At 37.3% G+C, this 25,761-nt stretch overlaps 1 protein-coding gene across 1 annotated transcript in view; it reads left to right on the top strand.

Annotated features, from left to right (window-relative positions):
- LOC128017379 (alpha/beta hydrolase domain-containing protein 17C) overlaps positions 1-21,744 on the top strand; it is a 38,435-nt gene extending 16,691 nt beyond the window's left edge. Inside the window, exons 2-3 of the mRNA XM_052602743.1 lie at positions 7,277-7,456; positions 19,811-21,744. Coding sequence (XP_052458703.1) covers positions 7,277-7,456; positions 19,811-20,030 — 400 coding nt within the window. The 3' untranslated portion in view covers positions 20,031-21,744. The remainder of the gene's footprint in view (positions 1-7,276; positions 7,457-19,810) is intronic.
- The last annotated feature ends 4,017 nt before the right edge of the window (positions 21,745-25,761 follow it).

Genomic DNA, 25,761 nt, shown 5'->3' with positions numbered 1-25,761 from the left:
TGCAGTGTGAAAGGGACTCTTTCTACAAACTGAACTTTTCGATAAACAATCTCAAAAGACAATCATTGAAAAATCTGAAGGTTTAACTATTGTGACGAGTGAGGCGGGCCGAGAGCCGTGGGAACAGAGCGAGGCCGGTGGAGTGATTGGAAATGAGCGACACCTGCAACACTTATCGGTCTCTAGTCCCACGGAGGAGATCGGAAGAATATAAAAGAGGAGCGACGACCGTGAAGGACGAGAGAGGACCAGGCATGGTTTTTAGTTTGTGTTTGTGCGCGGCAGTCGTCCGCAAGGGGCTATCGCACGTTTTGTTTATTTTATCATTTAAAGTTTTGTTTTGAATGTCCGTCGGTTCCCGCCGCCTCCTTCCTTTAATTATGAAGTTTTTGTACGTTGTTACAACTATATTCACAAATAATGTTTTATGTCTAAAATATGTTTGATGTGTTCAAGGTATTCAGTGCAACTTTAATGTTTTATAACACCTTTTAGCATTTATTGCAATTAAATGGGTGTACGATATGGAAAGTTTAGTATTGAACGAATGACCGCGATCTTTGCAAGAGTGTGAATGAATGAAAAGATAGTAATTTGAATGGAATGTGTTGTACAACACGTTATAGAAGTTATTAAAGGGGGGGTGAAATGCTATTTCATGCATACTGAGTTTTTTACACTGTTAAAGAGTTGGATTCCCATGCTAAACATGGATAAAGTTTCAAAAATTAAGTTGTACGTTTGAAGGAGTATTTCTGTTCCAAAAATACTCCTTCCGGTTTGTCACAAGTTTCGGAAAGTTTTTTTTTCGAGTATGGCTCTGTGTGACGTTAGATGGAGCGGAATTTCCTTATATGGGTGCTAAGGTCACGTCTGCCGGAAGAGCGCGCGCTCCCGTATAGCAGAGCACTGAGAGCACAACAGACTTCACTGATCAGAGCGAGAGCGTCGCGAAATGTCACAAAAGAAGTGTGTTTTTGGTTGCCAGGGCAAGACAACCCTGCACAGATTACCAAAGAATAAACCGCATTAAGGTACCAGTGGATGGAGTTTATTTTTACAGAGCATCAACAGAGTTGTGCAAGTGTTTGTGTTTGTTCCCTGCATTTCGAAGATGCTTGTTTTACAAACAAGGCCCAGTTTGACGACGGATTTGCGTATCATTTATTTCTTAAGGATGATGCAATCCCAACGAAAAAGGGTCACGATCGTGTGTTGGAACCGCAGGCAGTGAGTAAAACTGCTTAAAATATCTCTGCCTTCTTGTTAGTGCGTCCCCTCCCATGCCGGAGACCGAGTTCGAGCCCCGCTCGGAGCGAGTCGTCGCTGCTGCTGCTCTCGTTCAGTTTCAGCCTCGGGATCTGATTCTGGATCATAAATAAACGGCTGAATCTGACTGTTAGCCATGGTTTGTTTTGGATGATGGTTTTTTCCTCAAGGTAGTGTCACAGCTTCCAAACGCTTTCAACGCAAAAGCCTACTGGCGCTCGTGATTCTTTAGCTCCGCCCACACGTCACGCCTCCAGTCGGTCGTGTTTTTCCGGGAAAAATCGGTACAGACTATCTTTCTCTTATGAATATAATAAAACTAAAGACTTTTTGGAGTTATGAAGGATGCAGTACTACTCTATAGGTATTCAAGATTAACAGGATATTGAGTGAAAACGAGCATTTCACCCCCCCTTTAAACAAAATCCTGCAAAGATATTACCCCATGTGATAAGTTGAAGAGCCATGTTAAGGAATGCATGCTCCGTCTTGCATCTGATTGATCTGAAATTGATCTTAAGCAGTAACTACAAGACGCATCTCTGCTTTTGTGATTTTTGTGATCTAATGACTAACTTACTCCTGGGACATTCATATTCCATATCATCCTCTGCAGTGTGTGTGTGTGTCCATTAGGTTTTATATCCATGTAATATAGTAGCTCAATAAATTCTTGTTTCATTTATAAAGAAGTGTTGTCTTGTGAGGTGTATTTTAAGATTAAACTTTGCCCAGATCCTATGCTACCTAGCTCGTAGCTTATTATCATTCTGTTTGTATTCTCATTTTCCATGAAGTAATATAAACAGAATTGTATGAACCGTTGATGAAGTATAAACTAATTAAATTTGGAATCCGTTCAATTAAAGCAATTTGAATCTTTAGATTTGATTCTTCTTTAAAGAAAAGAGCTAAAATTTTCCTTACACAGTTATGAGGTGAATCCCAACATTACAGGCCTTGATTTGAATTTTGTAAATTGGAATAAAAGACAAAGGTACGAGACTGTAGTTAACATCTATAATGGGTCTACAGTGAATCATTGCAAATGACTGAAAAACTTTTGATTTATAGAATTTGATTGCATGAATAGAAATCACATTTTACATTTATTGTAAGATATGCATATATATGGCATAATTAGCATTTCAGCTGAATGGTAGAGATTTCTTTGCAGAATAATTGTTAATGTAGTTGTTACTACTAGGCATTATGCGGTTATTTAAAAATAAGATGAAAAAATGCAGGCTGATGACTTTTAACAAAAGCATTTCCCACCGATTAACAACCTCAAAGCTCACATCAGGTCTGTCTTTAATGGGTTATAAGTTACCGTTAAAAATCTGTTCCCCGATAGAGAGAATAAATGGGATTTTTATTTTCGGAACGGACTGTTGCGCTCTATTCTATCTGGTGCAAGACAACGAACGGCTGACACTGCTTACATTATCTTTAATCTTCTAGCATTAAGTACTTTGTTTTTTCAAACTGAAAGTGGAAACTCGTTTCACCTAAAACATTTTTGACAATTTGTTCTTGTCAAGAGTCCATCTAAAAAGTTCCTTGCAAACGATTTTCACTAGAGTACTTTTGAATAGCAGTCAATGGAATTTGTGCATTCTATAGGATGACATTAGATGACTCCTGCAAGTAAACAGAGCTGCTACTCTATTACACACATCAGTGCTTGCTTGAAGTATCATTTGCATATCCATAATTCATATGCATATGGATTACTTAAGAATTTGTAAGACATAGAAATGCATCTGTTTCCATTGAGAAGCCAGCAGGGCATTCACAGTAAGCCTTATTTTTGGGGTAAACTTTTCAGGTTGGCAACAGCATGTGAATTTCAGCCCAAAATCCATCTGTAAATGTTTGCTTTGGCGGTAAGGCGATTTCACAAAACAGACTACTGTGTGTGTGCGTGCCGTTTTTCCTGTGCATGATCACAGAGTTGCTCTTATTTTTCCCCAGATTAGCATACACACACACAAACGCACATCTTTCCCAGTCTCTCTCAGGTTCTCATATTGTTTCAGTTCAGGAAAACACAGTGAATGGCTCGTGAGCGTAACTGTTTGTGCTGTTTTGGCTTTAAACACAGAAATTTGCTTTTGTTCCAGCTGTTCCATGGAATCAGACCCCAGTGCTTGTTTGGACAAGCCATTTCTCATTGCCTTAATTCAGGTTAAGGAAACACAGCATTTGCATAGACTTGTGTGTTTTCGACATGCTTGTGTTTTCAGTAGTTTTCCACATAGGAAAAAAAGGGATGCTTGTGCTAGACGCAGCGAGAATGTCCTGGCTCAGAGAGTTTTCCCTCTTTTCGAGCTTGATTCCGGACCAGTCTCTGATGTTTTCTCAGTGTTTGGAAATGGATTTGTTTTGGCAGATCCTTGAGGTATCATCCGACCCTTGTTCTTGCTATCTCACCATCAACATTAGAATCTCTCTGAAATTATATTTGATATCAGATAAGAATAATTAATTTCCCGGCACGTTGAATCAAAGGGGTTTTCTCCTTCCAAAAAAAAAAATTACTTGCAGTGCTCTAGTGACAAGGAAGCATATTGAGGCTTGAAACGACTCTGATTGGTTTATTTTGGCCTGGTTCCCTATCCAAACCAATTTTCCAATCCATACTTGCTGTGGTAGTCCATGTTGTTGTTACCTGTGTTAAGCCGCAACACCAGTTATATCACTGCACACCTTTACATCAAGGTGTATGCCGTGCAACTAAAATATATATATTAGGGCTGTGCAAAAAATCGAATGCGATTTTCATGCACATCTCATCAGTAAAGACGCTCCTGTTATTAGAAGTATATATCCAGCATGTATGTTCAGATCAGGGTTGCCAGGTTTTCACAACAAATCCTGCCCAGTTGCTTCTTAAAACTAGTCCAAAACTAGCCCAATCGCGTTTCCGGGAGGTTCCCCAATAAAAATTGCTTCCCGAGGCTAAAATATAAATTTTTGGGAAGGGTTTCCCTGGTAAAATTAGCATTTTAGGGGCTAAATATCACGTTATTGGTATTGGGATTGCTTCAAACCACGGACATGAAAAACAACCGCAGACTTGGCAACACTGGTTCAGGTGGAGCGGCAGTTACTACACAGAGCCATAGTCTACCGAAAACTAACACAAAATCCCTTTCAAAACCGACAAAGAATCGCCTGCGATTTTAACACTGATTTTGTGTAGATTGTCAGTGAATTACGGCTCGGTGTAGTAAATGCCAACCAGTGTTGCCAAGGCTGAGGTTGTTTTTCATGTCCGCGGGTCACAGCGACCCCAATACAAATAACGTGATATTTAGCCCCTAAAATGCGAATTCTACCAAGGTAACCCTGCTAAAAAACGTATATTTTAACCCCCGGGAAGCAATGTTTTATTGGGGAACCTCCCGGAAACGCGATTGGGATAGTTTTGGACTAGTTTTGAGAAGCAACAGGGCAGGATTTGTTGTGAAAACCTGGCAACCCTGATCTGAACACACGTGCTGGAGATATACTTCTAATTACAGGAGCGTCTTTACAGATGAGATGTGCATGAAAATCGCATTCGAGATGATGATTGATGCCAAACTGATGCCAATTCGAAACAGACTAGATTTGCACTTGCATTTAAAGCCATTTAAAAGCAAAGGAAAATATGGAAAACCCCAGAAAACCCCACCGCCCAGTGATACCGATGTTATCACGCATCGATTAACCTGTGGGAAAATTTCTTCACCGGCACAATCCTAATCCATACTAATATTTGACTCATCCAGGTATCCTGATATCCATCTAACCTCAAAGTGTTTCTGTTTTCATCTGAGCCTTCAGAAACATGGAATTTCCTGTTGCTGTGATGTAGTTGCTGCATAACCTTGTGTTTCGGGTCATTGTTATGTTGAATTACCAATGATTGTTGGAGTTTTTCCGGCTTGACATTCTGCTGTGGAGTTTTGTGGTATGTGGTGTTTTTCTCTAAACATAACAGCATGTACTTTTCACCAGTAAGTTCAACTTTTGTCCTCTCCTTTTAAACAGTATCACTATGGTGGTGTTTCTGAATTTCTTGGTGGTCTTCTGCAAGTTGTAAAATGGACAGCAGTATGTTGTTCTTGTCTTCTGTAACCTCCTGTGAGCAACTCTGAAACTCCAACTTCTCTGAAAACTCCGTGACATGCCCTTGCACTGATCTTTGTAGGTCACTTATTCCTAGGGAGTAGTAGTGTGTTGACATTTTGAAACTTTTCTTCTGCACTCAGAGTTCAGTTCTGAGTCCTTATAGTTCCATTAGGAAAGTTTTCCTATCCATTTTTATTTTATTTATTTTTTAAATGTCTTTTGGTCAGGAATCATGTATTGCTTATGATCAATTACTTAAATTGTAATCACTTGATTATTCAGATGCTGTGGGACCATTTCTTAAAGAGGACTGTCTTTTTTACTAGGTACACTTGATGGAAAAAAAGCCCCCTGTTTAATTATATACAACACTAATTTATATTTTATAGTTAAATTGTTCCTTCTTGACTATTATTAATAACAATACAATACAAATCGAAACTTGTATCTGTTAATATTTAATGAACCTGTGCTAATATGAATTAACATTAAACAAGTGTTATAAATACTGTAGCAAATGTATTGCTCATTGGTTAATGCATTAACTAAGGTTAAGGAAGGTTATTTAACCTGTTAATTGTCACTCACATATTTGAAGATAGACTTGAATGTGCATGATACAAACCTAAATTTTTATAATTCATGACTGAAAACATTTTGTAACATGATTTTGATGTGCCATTTACATGGTAATGCAATGTCTGATTTTAAAATGTGTTTTGAAGGATGAATTTTGAGATTTTATGTTTTCAAGAAATATATAACTTCTGATGATTTTAAACAAAGGTCAAAGCTCCTTTTGTAATGTAGATTTCTGAGGGTGCACTCTTGTCATAAATTAATCTATAACTTTTCCTACATAATTTTTAACAAACAATATTGGTAAAATATATATTTGGGAGTCTTAGACCTTTCCAACGATATATAGTTTGTCAAGATTAGATTAGATTTGATTGTAATATAGTATAGTCAACGTAGGCGTCCCGTATACGGGACGGGGTGACAGTTAACAGGTTAATAAAGTGTTACCATATATATATATATATATATATATATATATATATATATATATATATATATATATATATATATATATATATATATATATATATATATATATATATATATATATTGGTAAATTCTTCCCCTTTTGACTGAATAATAAATATAATATCTGTCTGTGTGGAAAACGGAGGAGGAGCCTTCATGTTCCGTTACCTGATAAAATCTCACCAAAGCTAATCGAGTTCAGAAGCTTGTGTAGCCAGCGCTCTTCACGGGACACAGTTTGAACCACTGTATGTGCATTTGAGACCTCTCACTCCGCTTTGGGCAAGCCTCTGGTAAATACCTGTAATAGTCTGATCTGAGGTCAGACTTCAAACATGTTTGCTCTCAGTCGGTGACCCTGGTGCACTCCTTAGAGCCGCCGCTTCTGATCAGGTGTCAACCCGACAGCAAAGCTGCCCAGGAAAGTTGGAGAACAAAAACCTGAAGAGCATATCAGTGCTTTTTTGTTCCTTCCTTTGGCTGTCTATGTCTGGACTTCTCACTCGCCCCATTTAGTATTTCCTTTGAGCGCATTTAGCTCAGCTTTTTTGGAGCCTGCATTTCATGTCTCATTGTTTTTCTTCTGTTCTTGACCTATCATGCCATTTTGCACAGTTGTATTATCTAATATGTCTTGATGAAAATATTGCCACAAATTGTAATGTTATAGACACAAATGTAATTCAAAGTAAACCGCATGAGCTGTTTGCATTGATGTAATTTTACTCCAACAGATGAGAGGATTCCAGATTTATACCTTGCTTGAAGAGCTAAAATGATATTTAATGATTTAAAGCTGTTATTAATTTTTTTATCTCGCTTTGTCAATCTGAAGGTATGGAGTGACTCCGGAAAACATCATCCTGTACGGGCAGAGCATAGGGACGGTGCCGACGGTGGACCTGGCATCCCGATACGAGTGCGCAGCAGTGATCCTCCACTCTCCCCTCATGTCCGGCTTGCGTGTGGCTTTTCCCGACACCCGCAAAACCTACTGTTTTGATGCCTTCCCGAGGTAACATCTGTGGACCAGAATGCAATGCATGTGAATGCAGACTCTTCTAGATGCACTAGTGTTATTTTAGTATCACTGAGATGCTGGTTTAGTCTCCAAATTGAAGTATTAGTAATTTTTTTTTCTTTTTTATTTGCTTGTTTTCACAGTTTATTTATTTTAGATGTTTTAAAAAAGGTAAAAAAAACAATTTAGATTTTATTTTGGATAATGCTTTACAATTAGTGGATATATCGGCCGATATTTGGCTTTTTGTTTTTTAAATATTGCATTAGCCGATAAGTTTTTCTGTTTGGCCGATGTGTTTGTGGTGGGATATTTATTTTGAGGGCTCTGAGAACAGCAGCACCCGAGCACACAGCGCTTCCATTCTCCCTCTTTTACGCGGTTGTCGTTAACCGTTCTAAACAAATAAACAAATTAAAATACAAAAAGTATTATAGCGATTGCTTTTATATTATTAGTAATAGAAAGGCAAACATTATTTCTCGTTTGTCGTCAGTCAGCATTTATATAATTGAAACAAATCTTTAAATGACTAATGAACATCTGATTTAAAAAACCTTGCGAACTTCGTTGAATCTAGTTGAGATCTTGTGAAGGGTGCATTTTTATCCTGCACGATTGCATATGATCTTCATGATGGTCGGTTTTTGTGAATTGAATGCTGACAGGAGGAGAGTTCAGCTTCACTGGAGATGCATGATCGACAAACTTTAAACTTTAAAACACAATTTTTGCGTGCATTTGATTTTGATGATCTATAAATGGGTTTCGGCTGGTTTTTTGGCATGTAGGATCAAACCAGTCACAGCCTGAAGCTGTACACATACACCGTGGTACCCACACGGATGCTAGCAGGCACACCAGGAAACTCAGAATGGCTTCATCACCCATTAAACGGGAATCTGAACAAGTCGAGTCGACACGGCGAATTTTCCTTGAAACAGAGAACCACAATTACATCCTGTAAACCTCATGCAACCTTCATGCCAGCTTCTCTCAAGCTTTGTTCCCTTACCTCTTTCTTTCCATTTGAACAGTTTATTTTCACTTTTGGGAACTACTAGAGTTTTATAAAGTAGGAAGTGACTTGGTTTCACCATGCTCAAAGTTAGCCATTTTGCCTTCCTTTCAGCAGTTCAGGTGATGGCTGATCAGTCAAGTGTCTCAAAGCTGTAGCCATTTGGGTTTTTTTTTTTTTCGCTTGAAATTGAAAGTGGTTGTAGATGCAGAGTGATGAAATGAAAATTAAGGTTTGAATTTGGACAGCAGACATGGTTTGCATATGTTTTTTGCATGTTTGGAGAATTGCCAGTATTCAAACTGTTATGGTTTACATTTAATTCTGCAACCTGTTAAATGTTAACAAAAAAGCTTGATAGTGTAATATCTGTACATCTATACAGCTATATAGTGGACATTAGTGCATGGTTAATATATTTATACTGTACCTTTTATTTCATGTACTGTATTTTTAATTTATGATATCGTGGTAGGTGTAACAAAAAGCAGTGGCACTCTTTTTAAAATAGTCTTAACTTTTCAGGTAACAAGCCATTTTTACAGCAATTAACACAATGAAACGCTGCAAGTTGAGCAGGCAGCTTTACTGCTCTCATGAAGCCTTGAAAATATTTGTTTTGGTTCATGTGAATGAACGGGTCTAAAACCGGTTTTAGGTCTATTTTTGTGTTGTGGAATATCTGTCAAATCCTGCTTTTCATCACTGTCTTTAATTTAGTTGAATAAGCGAGGGTGTTATGTTTAGTGTAAATGTATTCAAGTTTGAGGCTCTCAGCTGTCTTATCTTAGTTTTATTTATGCACTGTTAAAGTATTTTTATTTTGGCTTTCATTTTTATATTTTCATTTTTGGGACGTTTATAGTCAAATTAATACAACTTGGAGACTTCTAAAACATTAAAAATCTCACTGACCCCAAAACTTTAAATGCCTGTGTATCTGACAAAATAAATACAAAAATGACTCCTCCTGTGACATTATTCTACTCCTACTAGATACAGCAGATAATGGACATGTGGATGGATTATAGCTATACAGCATAAGAAAGAAAAGAATGGCTGGTTATTGTCTTGTGGTGCATTTCTACGATCTGAATAAGGGAACTTTAATAGCCTAATAGCCTAATATGACAGGTCTGCAGTTAACACTCGGGCATGTCTTATACAGTATAAGTGCATGCAAGCTTTATTTCAGTCTCACTGCCAGGGAAAGACGCTTTGATGCATTCTGTCAAATAAAATCTCTTTAAATCTCCTGCAAAGTCGTCTCAAACCCGAGAACTGCAGGAAGTCTGTGCTGACAGAAGGTGTGTTTTGCTTGGACATGTTGTCGTGAACATCTATGTGTAATTGTTCCGGTCATGAAAACCCTTGAACGGCAGTGTGAAACTGCAGTTGCTCTTGTACTGTTATAATACACCTTTTGAAACACGCCAGAGTACACCGATTATCTTCAAGTATTCCTGGTAAAATCGAAGAAGTTCTTTCGAACCCCCTGTCGTGATAGTTGACACCCTTGACTGTTTCTTGTGAACGTGCATCTCTATTCCCTGAAGGTGTCGGGGTGACACGTGCGTTAACTCCGAATCTCATTCCCTACATCTCGGCTGTAACTACCGTGTCTGGCTGCCGAGATAAAACCGATGAGAAACGGCTCACCTGTGCAGTGGAGGAGACCTATCTTTATTCCACATTCTCTTATATCAGTCATGATATTCCCTCATCACGACCCGCAAACCCTTTTGCTTCTGCTGTCTACAACTTCTTATAATGTATTTTCTGTCACTCTTATTCCCAAGCTGCCGTTTTCATATGCAGCTTCATTTAATATGTCTCCAAAACATTTACAATCAGACAATCAAAATATGTGACTCAGTGAGGTTGCTATTTTAGAGTTATCAAAATCATCATAGCAAGTGGTTGATGCACAGGCAGGAGTCGTTAGACAATTCTCAGTGGCTTCTTGCTTTTAATATTAAATGTTTTGGCAGAGAGCATATGAGGAGACAAACCACTTAAAAACAAATCTCTCACATAAAGCCTCACATTTCAGTTATTAGTAAAACCAATGGCATTGAAAAGTGCCAAGTGTTGCCAAGTCTGCGGTTGTTTTTCAAGTCTGTAGTTCGAAGTGCCCCCAATACAAATAACGTTATGTTAAGCCCCTAAAATGCAAATTTTACCAAGGGAACCCCGCCAGAAATTATTTTATCGCCCAGAATGAAACGCGATTGGGCTAGTTTTGAGAAGTAGTTGGGAAGATTTTGTTTTGAAAACCTAGAAATCCGGATCTGAACGCACGTGGTGGAGATATACTACTAATCACAGGAGTGCCTTTACTGACAAGATGCGCATGAAAATCGCATTCGATTTTTTTTTTTTTGCACAGCCCTACCTCATTAGTAGTAATTGTGAGCTTTTTCTGACAAGATGTCACCAATAGCTGGTGCTTACATTTAAGTAGATGATCATCTCAAGTGCAAGCTGCTTTCTCTCCATGTCAAACAAGTAACTATTTTAGAGCACTATGATTTCCGTGATGCAGAAAAAATTGACAGATTCCCTAAACCGGTCTTTAAAAATTATATTTAAAGTATAATGCAGAATGTCATGGAACTTGACACATTTTGTTTTTAATGTGTTTAATTTTAACATTAAACATCTAATGTTGTGTGCAACACGTATCAAAAAAGGAATAAAGTAATTGCTAGATTTTCATTAATTTTCTTTTTAAAAGCTGATAAAATGTTTATAACTTCATGCCTTCATTTAATTACCACTCTTTTTGAGAATACATTTGTGTTAAATCATAAACCCAGAGAAGTTTTAAATTATTGTAAAACAAAATAAATAAATTAAAGTTATAACATTTGTAGGAATTTTTATTAATATTTAACCAAATCATTCAAATGGAATCCAGAATCATTCAAACATAAAAAATAAAATAAAACAGAATTTAAGAAATACAATTTATTTAATGAGGCCCTAAACATTACATTTCTTGTTATAATAATAAATCATTATGTAAATTGTCAAATTCATTATTAGTTAATTAGATATATTTTTGTATTATTAAATTTTAATTTAACCTTTAAAACTGAATCCAGAAAGGGGATAATAGAATCCAGGAAAAAAAAAAAAAAAAAATATATATATATATGTATATACGCACGCACGCACGCACTCACGCACGCACGCACAACTGTTTGTTTTTGTGAAAAGTGGGGACATCCCATAGGCGTAATGGTTTTTATACTGTAGAAACTGTATATTCTATCGCCCTTCACCAACCCTAACCCTCACAGGAAACTGTGCATTTTTACTTTCTCAAAAAAAACTCATTATGTATGATTTATAAGCGTTTTGAAAAATGGGGACATGGGTTATGACCTCATTAGTCACCCTCTCCTTGTAATACCTGTGTCATACCCATGTCATTATACAGGGCTGTGTCCTGATATGTCACAAAAACATGCCCACACATACACATACATATACATTTTGGTAAAAATAAAACCGATTACATTGTCCTTAATATTTTTGCTAATATTTTCTGCCTGCTATTTTAATTCAGGTGAAATATTTAAAGTGTATACCAAGTGAACTGACTTTGGTTTCACTGTTTTTCATAGTGTTTTTTTTGTTGTTGTTGTTTTTTCTTAGAATTTTACATTTCAGTGGTGATCAGATTTCGCCCTTAAGAGACATCATAAAAGGTTTATGGGTAACCCCTCTAAGGAGCTCACATGACTGCTCATTTGGATGTTGACAATACTCCTGGGTTTAATCGTTAAGTCTTCTTTGACATGGTGACGGAAGTTACAGTTCTTCAATCCCTGAGTTTAAAACCTTTCATGAAAGACTTTCTTGATCTGCACTTGAAGAAGGAAAGAACAGAAGGAGGTTAAACTAATAATAAAATATCCAAGTCGTTCTTTAAAAGGCATTGGAGACGAGCCTCGATAGAGTTGGGTCTGAATTGGAAAACCGAATACGGATTTCTGGATTAAACGCGATTAGACCCCAGTGACCGGTCTGGGACGTCTTTTAATCGCTGATCCGGTTTTATCCGACCTCATATTTAAATCGAATTAAATTGCGACAAGATCAAATTGCAAGATTAAGGGCTATAATGGGAAGATTACAGCCGGAGCTCTTCGACAGAATGCTATTGAGGCTTAAAAATGCGTCGGCTGAACGAGACTGACGGAAACCCCCTCCGTCTCGTTTCACTCGCTCTCTTTCTCTACTCCAGACCGGGTGAAATTAGTGATGGTCGGGGGCGCGTTTCATTGTAATCAAAGTGATTCTCTCTCGAAGGCAGATGCTCTTTTTCTCGCTCTCGTTTGGGTGATGAATGTGAGTCGTGGAGGCCTGATTCTCTCCTCCTCCGTCAGCTCTGTCAGGGTTTCATAATGAGAGGCTGTAGTCGTGAGAGATTGAACCGTCTCTGTGTTCTAATATCTTACCAGCCGGCCCCGTCGAAAACCCCTAATGAACACGCAGCCAGCTGACGGGAGGTGTTAATGAGCTCGCTGTCTTGACACTGGCTTGCAATTTGTCAGAAGCATTATGGTTTAACATGTCATCCGTTCCCCTTAATAAAATGTGAAATGTTGGAGTGGGTGGATTCAAAATTGGGAATGTTTTTTTTTTTTTTTTTTTTTGAGTAAGATGAGGAGTACAGTTATGAGGATTGAAGTGCCTAGATTAGGACTGATGAAGCTTCAAGTAAATAGTTTTTTGCTTAACACCCAGATAAAGCTTGTGATAGTGCTAAGGTCAAACTCTGAGGCATGAAAGTTCGTCAACTCAACCTTTACTCGCCCCCATAATGTGTTTTTAAACCTGTTCTTTTTTTTTCCCATGGAGCTCAAAAGGAAAATTTGAGGAAACTTCTTGCAACTCTTTCCATAAAATGATGGTTCATAGTGACCTAGTCCAAACCTGAAAAAGAACAAAACTACGTAAAAGCACTTTTTTTTTTGCAGTCTCCCAAAGTCACATGATGGTTTTTGTGAGTATTAGGCAAATATTTAGCTCATTAAACACAAAAAATCTAGGTATGTTCCACACGAAAAATTGTAGTATGGCTTCAGAAGACTTTTTTTTGTCTTTTTTTTTAGCTTGACATTTGGTCACTATAAAGTACTATTATTATTAAAAATAAGTTTATTTAGTGATTTGGGAACAAATATTATTGCAGTTTCTCTGATTTGGTATTTTATAAAGAGATTCAATTTTTGCTGTACTTGGTTCAATAGCGCTGAACAGTTTGGCCAAACGTTGTGATTTTATTTATCAAAATATCTTTACCATAAATATATTCAACAAAAGTAATAATAAATAAATGCATACATAAATATTGTATTAAAGAGCACCTAATATGGCATTTAAAATGTTCCAAATATTGTTTTAGAAGTCCCCAACAACAGTTTTGCATGCATGCAGTGACAAAAAAGATTTTAGTTTTCTTATAATATGCATTTATTTTTACCTGTTTTGACAGCGATTCTCAAATGATTCGTTTCAAAACCCCGCCTTTACGTGACGTTAGCGAGTATAGCCCAGAGTTCATGTTGTAAAAGCACAATCAGTCTTTGTTTGCGTTAACCCGATGCATAAACACACATGCTCATCCTTGGGCAGATTAAAAAAGTTTGCTTTTGAGTTGCACTTCAGAACACAGCGTCTCGTCGCCATGATGTTTTCTAGTTTTCGCTGGCATCTTTGAGCGCAATAAGTGGGTGTGTCGTATTCAAATAACTTGACAAGTTGATGTCAATCTAGTCAGAGAAAAAGCTTTGGTCTTCTAACGATTCATAAAAATGACCCCGAGTCAACTCTTACTTTTGAAAGACAATGGGTCTCATTCATGAAACATTCGTAAATATACGAGTAAATATCTGAGTGATTTGCGCGTAAAGAGAACTTCCCGAAAACTCTTCTCCTGATTCACAAAAACTTCGTAAACGTCAGATGTGATAGTGAAATGTGTGTGTGTGTGTGTGTGTGTGTGTGTGTTAATGAATTCCAATCAGTCGTAAATGGGACGCGCGTGCACGCTCACTCTCAATTACCATAAATCACTCCCATTAAATCCGACTGACAACTATATATGAGCATCATATTATGACACCAAACGAAGGATTTCAACATGTCTTCTCAAAAGCGACTGAAAAAGAAACATTTCTCAGCTGCAGAAATTGAAGTTTTATTATCAGAAGTTCATTCAAAACGCCACATTTAATTTTCAAGCGTACTAGTGGCGTATGAGGTCCTAAAAAAGGAAGTTTGGAAGCATATTACAGATCCTATTACTGGCTCTCATAATAAAAGTTAAAAGAAAAACCGTATGTAATTAATATATATAATTTGTTTTTTCAAAATGCTGTGTAAATATGTACCCGATTAAGGTGAATTAAAATGCAGCCGTATTAATGAGCAAAACGTTCAGACGTTAAACGCACTATTTACGCGTGGCTGGGAGCAGGTGTAGATTTCTTTTGTACCAACTAACATTTGGAAAATACGAACGTTTTAATGAATCTGAAAATTTATGCCAAAACCACTTTACATGCAATTTACACAATTCGTTCTGATCGTGTTTCATGAATGAGACCCAATAACTTTATATACGGTGCACTGTCATATTTCAAACTTTGCAGGATGTTTTTGTTCACTTAGATCTATATTACAAACTACATGTTAGGTAAGTTTCAAAATTCCATGATAGGTGCTCTTTAATAAATGATATTATTAAGCTATGTTATTTCACTATAAAATATTAGTCTCATATGTATGAAAGATTACAATTTTATTTGGATTGTGCAGCTCCACTATGACCTTATAGCTGTGTGAACATTTTTTAAAATGTTCTTTTTGTGCTCCACACAAGGGTTTGGAGCACCATAAGGGAGAGTAAATAATCCCAAACTTTTTAAAAAATTAAGAAATGGTGCATGTGGGGGATGAAAGAGGCTGGTGTTTCATAATTCATTCGGACACATCTGTTATTTGAATGTTGTTAGAGCAAAGTACAGATGTTTTTTTCAACTGTCTTGGAAAGAAACTGCTGTTTTTCCCCCACAACCTGTTATGTCAACCCAGCCAGTGCTGAGAGATGTGTGACAGATGCCGCTTCATGTATCTGGCTGTAGGTGCGTTCACACTGATCACAGTTTGAACGTTGGAGGTCTCTGTTGCTAGCTGGCTGTCATAATGAACTGTATGAGCCAACAGGCAAGCGCATTGCATCACTGTTGATTTCCAGTCACTGGTGCTCACACTCGTTGAAAATCGTCCACTTTTATTAAAAACTGTTGACCTGGGGGCATTTCAAAACAATGTCTGTGTGAACGCCTCCTTCAAAAAAACATAACACCCTGAATAATCCTCAGATTACAAGACTGGCAGACATCTGGTGGTCTGAGTTTAGGAAGCCACCATTGCCAAGTCCAGGATTCTCTTCCAGTCCCTGATTCCCGATCCAGCAGACTCGAGGGACTCTGGAGGGTGTGCGAGTGAGATTTGGTGGGTGTTCGCAAAGCCTGTTGTGAATGGACAGTCAGGCTGAATGAAAGTTTAATGACTCGCCTGTCTCTGTAGATTTGCTGGCTGCAGTGTGGCATGGTTTGAATATTAAAATGCGGCGAGGGCTGACTCCTACAGTCAAGGTCTCTTGGAGACCGGCGAGGGGTAAAGAGGAGCAGAGAGACGGAGTCTCAGCTCATATTTGCTCTTACAATATTGCTTCCCTTTACTGGTCCTTGGATCATGCTGTCTTAACTTTCTTCAAATGAACTCTTGAACTCCAATGAAACATGAGCATCTTTTTAAACCGATTTCCAGTCAGTAGTGTATAGATTTTTCAATACATGTTGATTTTGAAGTTTCAATCCGCATTTTCCACAGTATCGATGTATCAGCTAGGCTTTCTTGATTTATCTTCTTTCTGACTTCAAGACACTTATGTATTTGAATTAAAGTATGGATTCATTGTTTGTTACGTGTGAGTAGCTCATGAGCTGGTGTTTTCAGTAGGTGCATGAACCTTCTTTCTGAATGTGCTGTGACTTAGTCATATTTGCATATATTGCAGCATTTTTGTGGCGAGATGATTAGTTTCACACTTTTTATGCATTTCTTTTAGATTTGTAATCGGAAACATTTGCAAACCTGTTGTCAAGTTTCAAAGCAGCTTTACAGGACATCATGGTTTATTTTTCCTTCTGAATGTTGACAAAATGATTTCCATTCACACATATCCGTGACACTGCAGTATTATGCATGCCAGGCCAGTAGTTGGCAGTGTCATTTCGTAGAGAAACACTATGAACGTGTACGTATTTATTCTTATACGCTTTATTCTGCCTGCCGCCATTTTGATTCGAATTTGTCAAGTAAATGAATGACCAAAACGGCAAAGATTTAGGTTTTTATTTGAGAACCTCGTAATGCAAATGCAGTTGAAAGTGACTTTGACTATGGCCAAAATAACTGAACTTATATACTGCTCAAATTTTATTCCCAAAATGTTGTGGCATTTTTTTCCTAATGGTATCAGTGATACTGAAAATAGATTTTTTGCAAAGTATTTGATTAAGGTCAGATATTCCCATATCATAACAATAATACCAGCCACTGTGGCGTAGTTGCAAGAGGGACATTTCAGATGAACCTGCAGGAATGGATGGAAAGTCCAAAACTAGGCTAGAGTAAAAAAAAAGAAAAGGAGTGCTGAGCTGGTACAGGTTTTATCAAGAAAAAGATGAGTCAGGTAAAGATGAAGTCAGCCAGAGGCTCATATCAGTTCTGCTCTCTTACACACATCATGAAATCAGAACGCAGTTTTGTGGCTTTTAGTCGATGTTTGTTAGCATGTCATAGCAGATATGCTGGTTTCTCTTCACAGACTAAAAATATTGATGACGACTCTTGTTCACAGTGGTGTTTTCACATTTTTGTTCCATAAAATGTAGTATTGAATGGAAATGTTCCTTCCACCTGCCTCTGACATGCAATAGCAATTAACAGATTGTAGTTCACAGCAGTGACACAACTGAAGCCTATTGGAATAAAAAAGAGAAAACCCCTGACTTGACCAATCCAAGCTTGTAGTAAATTGGAATTAAAAGGGGGATAGACTGACTGGCTAAATATGAATGAAATGAAAGAAAAATGTTTTTTTTAACAAGAGTTCCTGTATCCTTTAAAGCGTTCATCAGTGTGTTACCTGATTTAAAAAAAAAAAAAAATACAGTATTTCCACTTTCTCAGTGACCAGTGGAATGTGTTGGTTTGAAATTCATGCTGGATATTTATTAGGTTAGTGTTTGGATAACTGCATCATTCTTCTTCATAGGCGGTGTAATTATTCCATCAGCCTGTCATGCATTAATCTCTTCGCTTATTCAAATTTGATTGCCTGTGCACCAATGAGGAAAATAAGCAACAATTAGGCATGTTGAGCATCAAATTAATTAGCATGCCTGTTTGACTCTCCTCTGGACTGTCCTGTGAGGTTCACGTGCGAGTTAGCAGGCCTGCCATAGCCATGGAGGAGCTGGTATGGATATTAACATATGAACACCATCATAAATTGTTTACTGCAATTATGTGACTATTGACAGTACGTTGATTAAGACATTCCTTTGTGAGTGTAAAGATTAACACATGCATAGTCTTGTGTTGCCAGACAGACTTCTTTATTTGTCATTTTATTTACAGCATTGTGCATTTATTTGATCAGAAATACATGTGAACAGTAATATATTGTGAAATATTGAAAGTCTGTTTTCTATTTTAATATATAAAAAAATATATATATATTATTATTTCAATGCAAAGCTGTATTTTCAGCAAAATTCCTTTCTGAAATGTGTAGATTTTTACAAAGCTCATCGGTCTGAAAAGCGAGGTGGGCTCTGATTGGCCTGTGTCCCTTACCCATACTGTGATGCCGTGTGTCCCGGCACGAGCAGACAAAACCAATAAAACCCATTACATACCAGGCATTTGTAGCATCCAGTGGGGACATAATTACAGATTATAATGACTTCTACTGTGTTTTTATGCATTGAGTTGCATCGTGCTGTGTAAACATGAAACCATGTCTGCATTTGTTATCGGAGAAACGGCAAACAAGTGCTACTCTACACTGCTTAAAACTCATGTTTGAATCATCAATGACAAATTCTTTAAATATGAAAATGTACTTACAGACAGAGTCAGAACAACCGGCATTTTAGTCAACTCTCCCAGGTTCAGGAAACTGTCCTCCATAAAATGCGCTGCACACATCTAAATATTTGGGTTAACTGTTAATGTTACTGTCCTCCATTGGAAGACCAAACAAAGCGCACACAGCGTCTTCACAACATGGCGCAAATTTTTGCATCAACAATAAAGTTACACCGTATTTCTTTGCATGAACATTTGGACGGCGTTATGCAAATCTTCCCACACAATGATGTAGACGTGGGGGCATGTTTAGACCAGACGTTTTAGGGGGGAGTGGATGAGTCTTAACTTTTATAAAGAATATCTCTTTGGATTTGTGACTTTAGGGATCTTACTTATTCATGAACAGCTTGTAACACTCCAAAGAGAGGGAAAACTTGAAATCGCATCGTATGACCCCTTTAAAGAATAACGGAGTCCACACCACAGCTATAATGCTAAACGCACAGATAAACGATATCTGTGGAATCACTTTCAGAAGAATATTTTTTTTTAGCTTATGAACCTTAAAAAAATTGACAGCCATTCAGAGTCAATCCTGCGATTAATGAGCTTGAGTATTTAAAGCGTCAGACGAGAATGCGCTTTGAATCAATAGACTAATAAACAGAAGATATCGTTCACTGGTGTGGACACTAATATAGTTATTTTTATAGTTATCATTCCTGGTGTGTACTTGGTGGGTGTGTGTGTGTGTGTGTGTGTGTGTGTGTGTGTGTATATATATATATATATATATATATATATAGTAAAAGTAAAAATTTGTGTTCTTCAGCATATTAGTGTTGAAATTGGAATTAAGAATTATTAATTTATTACTAATATTATTCTAGTACTTAATTCCTTTTGAATGCACAGAATTTTAATCATGAAATCTACATATTTCCATGCTGGTTTAGCATTAGCATAATTTTTAATATTTCTCCTTAAACAGCATGCAAATACAAACAAACAGTTGTTGATGCCTTTAAATGTTGCTTTATGTGCCAGACAGTCTCTTCCTTTCTTAGTTTGAAACCTTACGTCGATTAAATTATGTAATGCAATAAAATACAACAAAAATAATTTTTGTGTCTCTTATGTTTCAGCATTGACAAGGTGTCAAAGGTGGCGTCTCCAGTGCTGGTCATCCACGGCACAGAAGACGAAGTGATCGATTTCTCCCACGGCTTGGCCATGTATGAGCGATGCCCACGCGCCGTGGAGCCTCTGTGGGTGGAGGGTGCTGGGCACAACGACATCGAGCTTTACGCTCAGTACCTCGAGAGACTCAAACAGTTCATCACGTTTGAGCTGGCTACCTCCTGAAGATTGGCGTGGCTCGCAGCAGGCCGAGGCGCACACACACTCACTCGTGTTGTGTAGGGTTCCCCTTTCACCCAGGGCTGAGGACGCCATCAGTACTTGCACTTGCTGACGAAAAAAGCTGAAGTCTCTCTCTTGATATTTAGGAGCAGGGTGTTTTCATCCTTACTGGGGGAAATGTGTTTTAATGATTTCGAACCACTTTCTATTCTTTTATACTTGATGAAGAAACTTTGACATTTTGCACCACATTCAATGTTGTGTTTGATGATTTGATTTTTCCTGTTTTTTTTTTTGTTTTTTTTTAAATGCTACAAGGGTTAATTAAACTGCACTTTTATTGTGCAGATATTTTCAGGTTATATATATATTTTTTGGGAGGTAATTATGTCATGGCATTCTGTTTTATTATGTTTCAAGTAGATTAGTACAAGAGAAACCAGTAACTGACTTTTTACATGGCCAGTGTGTGTGTGTGTGTGTGTTTAGGAGTGTTCATACGCACATGTGTTTGTGTGGTAAAGGGGGCTGTCCGGTCTAAATAATTGTAACTTGGGCTAATTAATACTGGAAGACCTGTGGAAGTGACTTGTACCGTTAATAATGAGACGAACTATGAATACAGTGAGGAAGATAGCCGTATCGTCTTTTTTCAGTGGTGAAACACGGTGCTTTGTCGCAACACAACATTCAGGGCATTAAGTCGCAAACACTACATCGTTCAAATCATGGGTTATATAAAAAATGTGAAATTTCAAGCTTTCTCCGTTGCTTTTAGCATCGACCTTACAATAAGCCTTATGTTTTTTGATCTTTTGCTCCGACATTCCTGTCATTGATTTCTCGGAAATGGGATTTTGAAGATTTTCTCCGGACTCCCGCTCGCTGCTACTCTAATGGGAAAATCACTGTGAAAACTGAACCTTTGCTAGATATAAATAAGGTACCGCACCTCCTCACCGCTTTGACGTTCATTCGGTTTTCCAAACATCGGACAAATCACAAAACCCAGGAAAATTATTCATTCAATGTTTTTTTTTTTCATATGGAAAATGAAGGCCTTTGTTTGTAGACATTTCACCATAGCATTACACAACAGGATGACCAGAAGTGTTTTCCGCGCTAATGAAGGACGTTGATTGTTACCAAACGGGTGCGATCATCTGATTGTGTTTTTAACGCATGGCAGAAGTTGTTGTTGTTGGTAAACTTGACTGTAAGGTTATGCAGTGGCGGTTCATGCATGACGATGTTCGGAGATGAAGCTCCTTGACCTTATGGGACTTGACTCTTTTTAAGGAATGGCAGAAACTGACCACATCTGAGCCTGTCATTGCTTTTGATACTGACATTTTTACAATGTTTTTTCAGTAATGATTAATATTAACACCTCTTTTAATGCTGGTTTGTAAGATAACCGTATTGTACATCCCCTCTATCTCTCTTTCTCTCTTTCTCTATATAGGTCTGTAAAATATGAAGTAAATGGTATTTAGCTTTGATTTTTATTGACACTGGAATCACCGTATGCAAATATGATGCAGAGAAAACCCTTATTGGTACAAAATCTTTTGTGTGTAGGTTACTTTTTTTAAATATATTTAAAGCCTTAAATGTGCCGTAAGAACATTATTGTTCTTTCTGTTGGTTGTTGCTTCATTGCAACAGTGGTTATTGTATTGCATATAAAGGAATAAAGGAAGCATGGAAACCCAAACTAGTTTCGTTTTTCGTTTTTTTTTTTCTGAATTCAATTACTCGTGTTATTGCTTTTTCTTTTAGGTTGAAAACATTTACCTGCAAACAGCTCTGCATGTATTAGAAGGTCATGTGTGCTGTTGTTCAATTCAAGTCCTTACAGAGTGATGCTTCTAGGACCCCAAAAAAGTAGCCGTTTTTAAAGCCTAATGCATCTATTTCTAGACTATTAAAATGGCTTTTCCAGGTGTGGTTTCTTAGTGGAAGCAGCAGTCAATTTTAAAAGGCATGTCGTATGCCATGCTTAAGTTGTTCATGGAAATGTAATAAGGACTAAATCCAGATTGTATTATCATGTATGCATCATAAAGTGATTTTCTTATCATGCACACAAAAATAGTATCACTTCTATTATACTTAAAAGGTTGGGTTTCTGCAGAGGCATGGAATATAGTTTGATGCTAGACGTGATCAATAAAATTGCTATCCAGTTTTCTATTCAATGAAAATCCTACTGGACAGGAGCTTGTGCCTACATATGGTTAGAAACAAGCAAACATAAATCAAATAAAAATATATTTATTGTAAGAGTACAGGCTGGATATGACTTTATGAGCTTAAATTTAATAGTTCAGAATGTCTGCTATTTCTATTTTGTATCAGACGTGGAGAAAACCAAATGTCGAAATTAGTTCTGTAGTGCATCAAAAATAGAAATGGGCCAACTGTAGGAGTCCATCATCTGAAAGAGCGACGTGACACAACAGACGCTTCCAGCGCAGACAGTACTATTGATTATAATGGGACTGATCTAGTTTTGACAGCCACATGTCATTTATGGACACTGTGTTACTTTTGATTCCACTGAATGAGGTTTCAGACCCATGTACAGAATTATCTTTTATGTTTGATGTTTAATTTCGAACTTTTTTTCCAACAAAGTCTTCTATTCCGACAAGGGATTTTATTTTATTTATTTTCTTCATGTTTGTTCATTTTACACTAATCTTTAATAGTCAGCACTGTGTAAGACTCACCTGTCTGAACTCGTCCTCAATGCAGTTATAATGGAAGTTACATAACGCGTCTCACCTCCTTTGATCCTTCAAACGTCAAACATCATCTTAAATTTAACAGTGAAGTGAATCAGTGCCATGTCTAGACTGAATAAAAAAACTGCTGCTGTTCCTGCTGTTGTTTGGATTAGAATACAGTTTCTATTGCAGGATTATGTAGTAAGACTCTGCATAGACTCTGCATATTCACATTTTCTTTCGGTTTATATCCGTATTTCAATGAAAGTGAATTTAATGGCTTTCTTGGCCCATTATTTGATTTGCCAACCATATATATGTGTGTGTGTGTAATAAATGCAAAACAACAATTGTCATGTGACTTTTATGCCCAGCTAACAGGGAACGTTCTCAGAATGTTCTGGTAAGGTTATTTTAAAGTTGTGAACAAATGTTCTTACAGTAACATTAATAGAATGTTTATTCAAAGTTTTCTGGTTTTTAATAATGGTTTCAAAATGTTAGGCTTTAGATTTTTCGTTCATGGGTTTTCAGATATTTCCTGAAAGCCAAGAATTTTATTAAAAAAAATAAATAAATAAAAATAAAAAATGACACCTTGCACTTGAAGATACCACATTATGTTTTATACTCAAAAAGACTAAATGAGTGAAAACGGCCTATTTAAGCTTTAGGTTCTAGAGGGTTCATGGATTGTTTTTTTTTAAATGTCTGATTTTAGCGTTAATTTTTTCAGAACATTCAAAAAAAAAAAAAAGTGACATTTGCAAAATAATGAAATGGAACACTCAACAATTTTTCTAATGTTGGAAATAACCAAGACAATTTTTGAAATTACAATTTCATACCATAATGGGTATGAAATATATATATATATATATATATATATATATATATATATAACGGGCAGTACTGCTCTGTATTCATTAAGCCAGTATTCCATTGTGAACCTAGCCTTGTTTTTTCTACTTTATAAGTGATAGTCTCCATGCTAGTTCTTGCTCCAGACTTTCCTCGTTTCCATCTTTCTCTTGCTCCATCTCTCTCCCTCACTTTGTAAAAGCCATTTTCATTTAGAGAGCAGCAGAAAAGTTAGGTTCTGAATCTGCCATTGAAAGCACGCGACAGGCAGGTGGAACTGGAGAAACTCATCTATTAGAGCCACTCACGCTTTACAGTGGCCAGGGTCCAGAAGTGCTGCGAGGGCAAGGAATTGGCAGAGCTTTAGGTTGAACATGTCTGCTGATCCAAACAGTTGGGGAGGGTGAATGTGGACGTCCAAGAGAAGCCACTGGGTCACGGGTGTGTATCCACTGTATTTGTAATGTGAGACTGGGCGCGGAGTTGATAACTTGCTTTCCGGTGTCGTTAGCTAGTTATTTTACCTGTACAAAAACTTATTTCATTATCATAATCATATATGGTGTGTAAAGCAAAGAGTTACACCGTTCATGGCAATTCTTAGTTATTCTTGTAATTTACCTACAGCAGCTTATGAAGCAGACGTCTTGCACAATGGCTTTTGCTTTTAAAATGAAGTGAATACATGCTGCAAGTTTTTTTTGCTTTGGGCGTGTGTAGGTGTTTTAAAGTAAACATGAAACACTAATATGATGTATATGAAAGAGGATATCTAGTGAGGGGCAAGGTAGGGCGTAAGACCAAAAACATAGAATGAGAAGGTAATACAGCCCATTTGGGTTTCATTAGATATATACTTATTTTTTGTACGTTTTTCTTCGAGATGGATGGCTTTAACAGTCTTCTCCATGACATAAGGGCTAGAAAAACGAAGCAGAACATCTTATGATTAGAAATGGTCATTGTAGACCAGTGTCCGATCCCTTGTTATCCCAGGAGGACTGCAGGAGTTCCCACACTTCACCGGGCAGATATCCACCCCAGATACCCAGACAGGAGGCATCTCAGTCTGCCCTGTGTAATCCGCACAGGAAGTTTAGCTTTCCGGAGAGCAAACGCAGGCCGCTCTTCCAGACTTGGAGAAGTGACCATTTCATTGGGAATGGGATGCATGCTCGAGCTGCCCACTCTGCATTTTCCAAAGTCTTTATGCGACAGCTGAAGCATATTTAACCAGGATCAAGTGCATACTTTCCAAATGAAACCCTCAATCAACAAGACAGGGATTGAAACTTTCATATACACACCACTTTGATTTAAAGGGCTTGTTTCATACTTTTTTTTTCTCTCTATCGAGGTCGCATTAGAAAAAAAAAATGTGTGAGATTCATATTTATATCCTGCTTCCTCTTTAGCATTGTGGACGTAAATAGTCAGTCAAATATTAATGCTTTGAGTTTCATATGTCAGAAATCTTCTAGCTGGGGACTACTTAGTACAATGAGTTATTTTATCGCAAAAGATCAAGCTAAATTTGATTCCTTATAATATGATCCCTTTAATTTATGATTTTTATTTATTTATTTATTTATTGGATCATATTCACCTTATCTAGAGACAGAAAAATTGCACGCAGAGCTCCAGAGACGGCTGTTACACTGACTTGCGTTCAACCTCGGAGGCCATTAAACTTGAACTTTTCAGTAGCAGGGAGATTTGACTAAGTGAACTCGGATGTCCTTACGCTTGAATGCAAAGGAGGACAATTTATTAGGGTAGGGTATTTATTTACCTATCTCAGCAAGCCAATGCGAGGCAGCGTCAGCATCTCTGCTGGGATAATCTCCTTCCAGGAAAAACAGTGTGCATTCTAATTTTTATCACTACATTTAATGAGCCGCATGGTTGTAGTTTTGTCTGTTGTTTTGAGTCCGTAGAGGGTCTTTGTTAATTCAAATAGGAATGCCGTTGTGGTGTTCTCAAATGTTTGCCGAATATCAAATAAATATCTTCAGTCTACATGCATGTGTCCTACAGGCAATAAAAGTGGGATTTTGAAGTGTGTGATGTATGGGTGAAATTTAAATGCAGAGAGATTTATTTTAGATGTCTGCAAATATTAATGCATCATTCATGGAGGT

Source organism: Carassius gibelio, chromosome A7 (assembly GCF_023724105.1).
Source record: "Carassius gibelio isolate Cgi1373 ecotype wild population from Czech Republic chromosome A7, carGib1.2-hapl.c, whole genome shotgun sequence".
Taxonomy (NCBI): Eukaryota; Metazoa; Chordata; class Actinopteri; order Cypriniformes; family Cyprinidae; genus Carassius; species Carassius gibelio.
This window is presented reverse-complemented; position numbering and strand designations above follow the sequence as displayed.